General features: G+C 55.9%; 1 protein-coding gene across 2 annotated transcripts in view; it reads right to left on the minus strand.

Annotated features, from left to right (window-relative positions):
• The window catches only part of ACO2 (aconitase 2, mitochondrial), a 59,849-nt gene continuing 50,168 nt past the window's right edge, over positions 1-9,681 (minus strand). For both annotated transcript variants that reach the window (XM_011978771.1, XM_011978772.1), the window contains 10 exons: positions 8,917-9,022; positions 6,029-6,186; positions 5,738-5,811; positions 5,072-5,183; positions 4,022-4,144; positions 3,637-3,792; positions 2,534-2,725; positions 1,576-1,708; positions 975-1,096; positions 1-518 (listed from right to left, as the gene is read on the minus strand). In XM_011978771.1, the coding sequence (XP_011834161.1) occupies positions 384-518; positions 975-1,096; positions 1,576-1,708; positions 2,534-2,725; positions 3,637-3,792; positions 4,022-4,144; positions 5,072-5,183; positions 5,738-5,811; positions 6,029-6,186; positions 8,917-9,022 (1,311 nt within the window). In that variant the 3' untranslated portion in view covers positions 1-383. The remainder of the gene's footprint in view (positions 519-974; positions 1,097-1,575; positions 1,709-2,533; positions 2,726-3,636; positions 3,793-4,021; positions 4,145-5,071; positions 5,184-5,737; positions 5,812-6,028; positions 6,187-8,916; positions 9,023-9,681) is intronic.

Below are 9,681 nucleotides of genomic sequence, written 5' to 3' on the forward strand. Positions count from 1 at the left end.
TCATAGAACAGTCACTGGTTTTGGATTCTTGTTTTCCTTGCAAGAACAAAAGGTTCTCTAGAATCCTTCAGCCAACGAAATGATCAGGCAGGAGGAAAACTTTAGATGGGAGTGTTGTCATCAAAAATAAATACAGTTGCATGGATCTGCTTAAGATCTGAACCAAACTAAAAATAGGAAGACAGGGGCTAAAAAGTTATTTTAAGAACCCCCCCACCACAACCACAGTCACTCCGTGGGCTGAGCAGGGAGCAGGAAGCATGTCTGGTCACACCATCTTGGAATAAGAAGCCACGACGATGCATCGGATCCGCTGATGGCGCACGTGGGGCTGAACTTGACGCCAGCGCTGGGGCGGGGCGGGGGGCGGGGAGGCACTGCCCTCACTGCTGCAGCTCCTTCATTCTGTTGAGGGCACTGCCGGCGCGGAACCACTCGATCTGCGTCTCGTTGAAGGTGTGGTTCAGGAGGATGGTCTCCTGGGTCCCGTTGGGGTGCTTGATGATGCACTTCAGGGGCTGCAAGGAGAAGGTGGGTGTGGGTGGAAGTGGTGGGTACTACGTGCCCTTGGTCCTGCAGGGGGGTCAGGGAGGCCGGGCACTGCCTGGGGACCTAGGAGGTCAGCAGGCAAACCGAATCCTAGGCCAGTCTGTGCCTCATGGCCCAGGTTAGACCCAGATGGCACCTACAGGGGATTCCTGGGGCCCAGAGGGTCCTGCAGTGGGTGGGCTGTCCCCTGAGTGTCAAGTCCTAGTGAGTAAAGGGAGGTTGAGGAGGTGGGAGGGCCCTGGGCTGACCCCAACCCCCAACTCTGGGAAGGCGCTTCCCTTTCTCTGTGGGGCCACCTGGAGAACTGGGGGTCTTTCCGGCTGGAATGAAGCCTCCTGGGAGAAGCTACCCTGGGGCCAGTGCAGGAGGGGAAACAAGGTGGCTGCCCCTCACCCCACCCCCTCAGGGGGATCCGGCCTCCTAACCTTGCCAGGGGTGAAGTCCTTTAGGCCTTGAATGGTCAGCTTGTCCACAGGGTGAATCTTGTTGTAGTCGGCTGGGTCCGCGAAGGTCAGGGGCAGCAGGCCCTGTTTCTTCAGGTTGGTCTCTGGAAGGCAGGTGGCATTTGGTCATCAGGGGGCCTGACCAGCCTGGAGAGCTTCATTTTCTGAACCCATCTGGGGCTCTGGGAGTTGCCCCAATCCTGCTGCCTGGGACAATGCCCGGGCATTGACTACAGGGCCCTGGTCTGCTCCCTTTCACTAGGGGCGCCCCAAGCAAGTGTGCGCTGGTGCTGAGGTCTGCGAGGCCTTCCTGCTGCACATTCATGATCAAAAAGAACCCTCTGGCACGTGCCCTTGATCTCAGCGGCTCAGATCTACAAGCCTGGAAGCAGGGCCTGCGGGAAGCCAGGAAGCTGAGCATCAGATGTGCATTGTATGAGCCTAAGAAGGGGCGAGAGGCTGACGGGCCTGTGGGCTGCAGTGGAGATAGCCTAGAATCAGGCCAACTCAGCCACGGGCAGGGGGAGTGACCTTGGTCACTAGGGATGGGATGAAGATGGCCCGGGTGCAGACTCCAGCTCACCGTGGATCCTGGCAAAGCTCTTCGTGATGATGGCCCGGGCCCCAAGGTGGCGAGGCTCCAGAGCTGCATGCTCCCGGCTCGAGCCCTCGCCGTAGTTCTCGTCTCCGATCACCACCCACCTGATGCCATGTTTCTGTCAGGCAAGCGGGGGTGAGGTTACAAGGCAGTCCCCACCTGCCTGGCCTCACCCACCTGGCGCCTGGGCATCCTGAGGCTCCCGGTAAAGGGGCTGGAGGGGCCCTTCCTCACCTGCTGCCTAAGGGCAAGTGAAGCCTGGGTGAATGAGACCCAAACGAGGCCCCGAGGGGACGGAGGCGCCTGGCTGTCTGCAGTGGCACAGAAGACAGAACCCACCCATTGGTGCTTGGCAGGGAGGCAGGTGTGCGGGGAGGGAGGTGGGGGTGAGACAGGGACGGCCTCCGGGGCCCCACCCAAGATGCATCTGTGAAGCTCAAGGTGCCCCCTTCCTGGGAGCACCCTCTGCTCCATCCAGCCACCGGGGGGTGCCAGAGTCCCCTCACCCAGCTGGGCCAGGACTTGTTCCGTCCGTTTCTCAAAGCAGAACAAGTCCAGTCACCTCAGACCCTGACACTGGCCTCAGACCTCTCTGCCTGCTCACTGGGGAGGCCCCATGTAGCCCCCTCTCTGAGCCTGTTGGCCTCTGATTCCCGAGCCGGCCCCCTTCCTCGTCTTGGTCTAAGGCCAGGTATCTCCTGAGCGCTGCTCTCACTAACTCCTCCTGGTGCAGGGACCCGGCTGTACCACCGGACCTGGGCCTCATGCCCTCTTAGCCACAGGGAGGGGCCGCAGGCCTCTCCTTCCTTCCACAGCAGTCCCCTCTGGGCTCAGCCGGCCTCCTTCCTAGTTTCCATTCCCCTAATGTCGTCCCTGCACCTGCCTTCCAGGCCCCTTCAGGAGTGGCGACTGGCACTGCCCGCCCCCATCAACTCTGACCCACCTTGTAGTAGCGGGCAGTGTCAGGGACGGGGCCAAACTCCTGAGTGACGGCATTGCGCACGGAGTTGGCCTTGCCATTTTCAATGTTGATGGCACCAATGAGCAGGTTGTTGGAGATGTTGTCCAAGTGCCCACGGAACTTCAGCCAGGGGCCAGCAGCCGAGATGTGGTCAGTGGTACACTTCCCTTTGACCTTGGGTGGTGAGTAGAGAGGACAGAGGTCAAGGCATGGCCCTGGAGGGGTGGATGACAAGCCCTCCAGAGGCAGGCAGCAGGCTCTGGGGCCCAGGACGGGTGACAGAGGAGTGAGAGGCACGCAAGGTTTTAGATACGTGTTCTGTGGTCCTGGTGCTTCCACCCTCAGGCCACATGGGCTCCGGCCAGCCCATCACTCATCCTCTCAAAGGCCTCTGGCTGCTCAGTCTCCCTTATGGGGCAGGTCACCCAAAGTGGGGACAGGTCAATGTTCGCTCACCCTTCAGGCCTTGGCTGCAAGATCAGCCACCGACCTCATGCCGGACACAGGAGTCCGGGACATGCCTGGGTCCTGGCTGATGACTGATTAGTCTTTTCTGTCATAGGGGTGGCCTGGAGACCCCTTAATAAACAGCATAAATTAATATCTAACACAGATTGGAGGCCTCTGGCCACACCAAAAAGGCTTGTTTTTGGTTGGTGCCAAACACAGGCCATCCCATATCCACGGGTGTGCAACTGGGGGCAGGAGTCATCCATAGCTTCCAGAGCCTGTGTGGACATGCCAGGTGTGGAGCCTGCTGTGCAATCACACACACCGTCCCAGCCCAGCCTAAGCTGTACTCACCTGTCCACACCCGCTGGAGGTGGCTCTGATCAGCGGCTGCCGGATGGCTGAGGGCCCCAGATGGAGGCTGGCCAGATCTAGCTCTGCCCAGTTCAGGGCCACAGAGAAGGGGAGCGCTGGACTGCGATACCCTCTCTGCTCTGCAGCCAAACCTCCCTTTCAGCTCCCACCTGCGACTGGACTGTTTGCTCACTTCCTCCAGGTTCGTGGCCCTTCCCGATGCTCAGGGGACGGGGGGCCCTGGCAGGGTGGGGCTGTCATGCCATCCCCGTGCTGCTGACCTTGATGAGGATCTGCAGGTCCTCCAGGTCCTTGCCATCCCACTTGTCAAAAGGCTCCAGGAGCTGCAGGCGCTGGCTGGTGGGGCTCACGTCCACGTGCTGCCCGCTGCTGTCCTTGGGGGGGTGCTGGTAGGTGTCCTGCCCTGGGTCAAACTCCTGCAGCAGGGGATGGGGATATGTGGGGTGCTGAGTCCTCAGTTCCCACAAGGACAGACTCTCAGAAGGCAAGTTTCCCCGGGCCCCACCTCCCTTCCCAGGGAACAGAGCTGCTCCCTTCTCACTAGCAGCGCCCTCCCTGCCTGCACAGGAGGTGCTGTGAGGTTGAGAAGGAAGTGCTGTGGCCACACAGCAACCAGCAGAGCCCCCAGGGGGCACGGACGCTCACCGCTTTGGGAAGCTCATCTGCATCCGGAGCCTCCAGCTTGAACTTCTTGCCATCCGTGCCCGTCAGGTAGTCGGTCTCGGGGTTGAACTTGAGGGTTCCCGCAATGGCCAGGGCTGTGACAATCTGAAATGGAGGTGGCCAGTATGTTGGTCAGCACCAGTCGACACTCCTGTCTCCTGCACCCACCAGAAGCCTAGACCAAAACTGAAACAGGAACCCAGGAAATTTCCATGTTCTCCCCAGACCCCTGTGTTCCTCAGAGGCCAGAGCTGCAGGGCGATCTTTGGGACCACAGGGCCTTGGGACTGCAGAGGACTCAGGAAGCCAAGGGCAGTGCGGCCTCGCCCATCCCGGCAGGGCCAGGCCGGCAGTGCTGTCCTCTGTCCTCACAGCTGTCCTGGAGGGAGCAGGCGCCTGGCGCAGAAGTGCCGCTGTGATGCAAAGCCCCTCAGTGCGGAGGACGCTAAAAACATGGAAGGGGCCATTCTTCCATCCATTTAGCAAGAAGTATTTGTAGAACACGCAGGTAAACAACCAAGTCAAGAGAGCCTGGCCATGTGCCAGTCACGGCCAGGGCCGAATACCACCAAGAGCAAGGCTGGTTCTGGCCACGGGAACAATGGCAAGGCCTCGAGTTTGTGGAACTCCCACCTGGAGTCGGAAACTGCATGTGTCCCACACACTTTCCCAGGTAATCCCAAGGATTATGGGGACACAGAGAAGGTAGGTGACTTGGCCACGCTCATACAGCGAGTTAGAGGCAGGGCTGGGATGTGTCCTAGGCAGTGAGTGAGATTCCAAATTCCATGCTCATAAGCACAAACCACTAAATAAATATCTCATAATCCCACGACCCAGGGAGCCCCAGGCAGGAAGCACCAAGCATGCACCTGGGGCTGGGAAGACCTGTGGCTCCTGGCTCCACCTGGATGACCCCTGCCCTGCGATGTCAACCCTGGCCCCAGTCCCCATCTCCTCCTGCCTCCTCCTCTGACCCGCCAGGAGCCCCCAGAGGCCGTCCCAGGCTCATGCGCAGCTGGGCAATCTCACCTCTGGGGATGTGACAAAGGCATGGGTCTCGGGGTTCGCGTCATTGCGACCCGTGAAGTTCCTGTTGTAGGAGGTGACGATTGTGTTCTTCTCCCCCTTCTTGATGTCCTTCCTGCCAGGTCAGAGGGAACAGGGTTAGGGATATCTGGCCTTGTCACCTGGCCTGTGCCGAGAACAGGTAAGCTGGGTTCCTGCAGCGCAGCCCAGCCTAGCTCCTACCGAGGGAAAATGGAGATGCCCCGCCAGGGCTGCCTCCTCCCTGGGCCACACGCAGAGCAGAAAGGAACCTCAGGATCACTGGGCCCAGCCTGCAACCACACGTAAGGCAGAGGCAAGGCTTCGGTCAAGGCCTGAGTTTCCTGACCTGGAGCCACTGCCTCCTCTCCAACGGCTCCATCAGAGTTTCTGCTGTGTCCGTTAGGGTAAGGCCGCGCTGGCTTCCTCCTGCCAGCCCAGGCTTTAGCCAAGTGGCCCTCCAGTGCCTCTGCAGGGCTCTTCCTCACCCAGCCCCACTTTCCAGGCATGTCTGCCAGAGGTTTCTAATGGGCTGGAGCTATAGATCTTGGCTGGAGTCTCTTCTCTCAATCCCAATAATTCCTCCTCCAACTTCTGGGGCTCCATACCCTGTGCACAAGGGGCTGTCCTGTCAAAAGATGTGCCTCTTACCTGTCCCACTGGCCAATGCAGGGGCCACAAGCATTGGCCAGGACAATGCCGCCCAGATCCCTCAAGATCTGTGCCTGCCAGGGAAAGAGGAAGACAGAATGTCAAGGGCAGGTAAGAGTCTGATGGGAAGGGGTGATTTGGTGGCTGCAGGATGAAGTGCTATACTGGAACCCCAGGGCAGCCACTGGGACCTGCACCAGCCCCGGCCCAACACGCCTGTGGGCTTGTGCCACCTGGAGGCATTACTCAGCATGGAGTCAGGGAGATAGGCAGGGGGATATGGGCACTCACATAGCCGTCCCGCTCAATGGTGGCGCGGATCTGCTCGGAACCTGGAGTGATGGTGAACTGGGACTTGCACTTGAGGCCATGGGCCAGTGCCTGCTTGGCCACAGCTGCTGAGCGCCCCATATCTTCATAGCTTGAATTGGTGCAGCTACCAATTAGACCTGGTGCATTGTGGGTGGTGGGGTTAAGGGTCAGGAGGAGACTGTGAGCAGAGGTCTCCACCTGACCTCAAATTATCCAGACTTGGCCAAAAGAGTTCACCATCTGGGCTGGGCCAGAGACTTTTTAACAGAGACCAGTTGGAAGCAACCGAAATACCCAGCAATAAAGGACAGGCTACTCATTACTTGGCATGATTTGAAGAAAGACACTGCATCACTGGCCATGACACTGAACACGTTAGTACTATGACCCCTTTTACAGCAATATCATGTACATGTGCAGGCGCGTCAGAGGGCTCATATGAACATATGAACAGCCATCCTTGATGGGCTGGTGCTGAGAGGAGATGCTAATTTTCTTCTTTTATACTTTCTAGTATTTTCTGGGTTTTAAAGATTGTTTTATAATTAGGGCGATGAGTTCTTTTTAAAGTCTATAAAAACTGAGTAACATCGCATTGTGTGTACAGTTTCTTTCTTTTTTTTTTTTTTGAGACAGGGTCTTGCTCTGTCACCCAGACTGGAGTGCAAGGGCGCAGTCACGGCTTACTTACTGCAGTCTCTAACTCCTGGGGCTCAAGCAACTCCTCCTGCCTCAATCTCCTGAGTAGCTGGGACCCACAGGTGAGTAACACCACACCTGGCTAATTAAAATTTTTTTTTTGTAGAGACGAAGTCTCAACCATGTTGCCACGGCTCGTCTTGAACTCCTGGGATCAAATGATCCTCCTGCCTCAGCCTCTCAAAATGTTGGGATTGGCCGGGCACAATGGCTCATGCCTGTAATCCCAGAACTTTGAGAGGCCAAGGCAGGTGGATCACTTCAGGTCAGGAGTTCCAGACTAGCCTGGCCAACATGGTGAAACCCCATCTCTACTAAAAATACAAAAACTAGCCAGGAGTGGTGGCAGGCACCTGTAATCTCAGCTACACGAAAGGCTGAGGCAGGAGGATTGCTTAAACCTGGGAGGCAGAGGCTGCAGTGAGCCGAGATCACACCACCTGTACTCCAGCCTGGGTGACAGAGCAAGACTCTGTCTCAAAAAAAAAAAAAAAAAAGCCACCACCACCAAAAAGTGTTGGGATTACAGGGGAAAGCCAATGCAACCAGCCAGGATAGTTTCTTTTATTAATTCAGTAATTTACTTTCCCTTTTTTTTTTTTTTCCTTGAGACGGAGTCTCGCTCTGTCGCCCAGGCTGGAGTGCAGTGGCGCAATGTTGGCTCACTGCAAGCTCCACCTCCTGGGTTCGCGCCATTCTCCTGCCTCAGCCTCCCCAGCAGCTGGGACTACAGGCACCCGCCAACATGCCCGGCTAATTTTTTGTATTTTTAGTAGAGATGGGGTTTCACCATGTTAGCCAGGATGGTCTTGATTTCCTGACATCATGATCCACCTGCCTCGGCCTCCCAAAGTGGTGGGATTACAGGCATGAGCCACTGCGCCCAGTGACAACAGTATTTTTTATTTATTTTTTTCACTGGTGATAGCAGCAATAGGCCCAACACCACCTTCAAGGTGTCAGTACGATCACGACTCCTGTTTTACACATGGGGACCCACACACTGACAGTGAAGAAGTTTGCTCAGGGTCACTCAGCTATTAGGTGGCAGAGCCAGGATTCAAGCCCAGGCCATCTGGCTCCAGGCTCCATGCGCTTCACAGCCACACTGTACCCAGCAGCAGCAGATGCCAGTGACTGGCATGCCAGGGTGTCTGCATGTGTAAAGCACGAAAAGTCACATGAAGCAGCAAGGGTGATGTAAAATGTAAAACAGAGAAATCTATGCACATAATACACAGAAACACAGCACACCCCTCCAAGAGCTCCTAAGAGCTTGCTCCTGGCTGGGGGTTGAGATTAGGAGTTTTAAAAATTCCTCTTGATTGTGAATATTCTCTACAATAAACATATTTTTCTTTTCTGCCAAAAAAAGTAACTTTTCTTTTTTTTCTTTGGAGACAGGCTCTGTTGCCTGAGTCTGGACTTTTGAGTCTGGCTCTATTGCCCAGGCTGGAATGCAGTGGTACCATCTCGGCTCACTACAGCCTGGACCTCCAGGACTCAAGTGATCCTCCCACCTTTGCCTCCTGAGTACCTTGGACTATAGGCATGCGACTCCACACTGGGCCAATTTTCTTTCTTTCTTTTTTTTTTTTTTTTATACGGAGTCTCGCTCTGTTGCCCAGGCTGGAATGCAGTGGTACGATCTCGGCTCATTGCAAATTCTGCCTCCCCGGTTCAAGCGATTCTCCTGCCTCAGCCTCCTGAGTGGCTGGGACTACAGGCATGTGCCACCACCCCCAGCTAATTTTTTGCATTTTTAGTAGAGATGGGGTTTCACCGTGTTTTAGCCAGGATGCTCTCAATCTCCTGACCTCTTGATCCACCTGCCTTGGCCTCCCAAAGTGCTGGGATTTCAGGTGTGAGCCACCGTGCCCGGCCAATTTTTGCATTTTCTTTTAAGAGACAGGGTTTTTCCATGTTGCCCAGGCTGGTCTTGAACTCCTAGACTCAAGTAATCCACCTGCCTTGGCCTCCCGAAATGCTGGGATTTCAAGCATGAGCCACTACCCCTGGCCGAAAAAATAATTTCTCAATACTAAACCCATCTCAGAAACTGCCCACCTTAGCAAGTGCCACACAGTAGGCATAGGTGATTGTCTACAGCTCTGGGCAGAGCCACTGGCCCTGAGACCTGCTAAACAGATGGGGTGGAAGGTGCTCACCCACTCGGATGTCCAGAGGCCATCCTTCCTTCTCTGCCACCTTGCCCACTTCTGCCACAGGGTGAGCCAGGTCAGGGGTGAAGGGCCCATTGATGTGTGGCTTCAGCTGAAGAAACAAACATGCAAGGAAAAGAGAGGAGGGAAGAAAGCTTGAAGCGGGGCCAGCCTCTTTCACTGCTTCACCACGTCCCCACAGAGAGGCCAACGACTTTCTCTTGACTGAAACCTCATCACAGGGAAGAACTCAGCAGTTGGGTCTGCACATACTCGTTCCTGGGCTCCCTCCAGCCCTGCAAGGCTGGGCTCAGCTCTGCTCTGCAGATAAAGGACCTGAAGCTCAGAAGTGACATGCTGTGCTCGAGGTCACACAGCTAGGAGACAGCAGAGGAATGGAATGAATCAAGGCTGTTGTCTTCCTAAGTTCATTATCTCCCATTCAATGTTGCTTTTGGAATCTTTTTTTTTTTGAGACGGAGTCTCACTCTGTCGCCCAGGCTGGAGTGCAGTGGCGCGATCTCGGCTCACTGCAGCCTCTACCTCCCGGGTTTACACCATTCTCCTGCCTCAGCGTCCCGAGTAGCTGGGATTACAGGTGCCTGCCAGCACACCTGGCTAATTTTTTTTGTAATTTTTTTTAGTAGAGACAGGGTTTCATCGTGTTTGCCAGGAGGGTCTCAATCTCCTGACCTCGTGATCCACACACCTCGGCCTCCCAAAGTGCTGGGATTACAGGCGTGAGTCACCTTGCCTGGCCGCTTTTGAAAT

This window comes from Mandrillus leucophaeus, unplaced genomic scaffold (genome assembly GCF_000951045.1).
Source record: "Mandrillus leucophaeus isolate KB7577 unplaced genomic scaffold, Mleu.le_1.0 Scaffold2, whole genome shotgun sequence".
In the NCBI taxonomy this organism is placed as follows: domain Eukaryota; kingdom Metazoa; phylum Chordata; class Mammalia; order Primates; family Cercopithecidae; genus Mandrillus; species Mandrillus leucophaeus.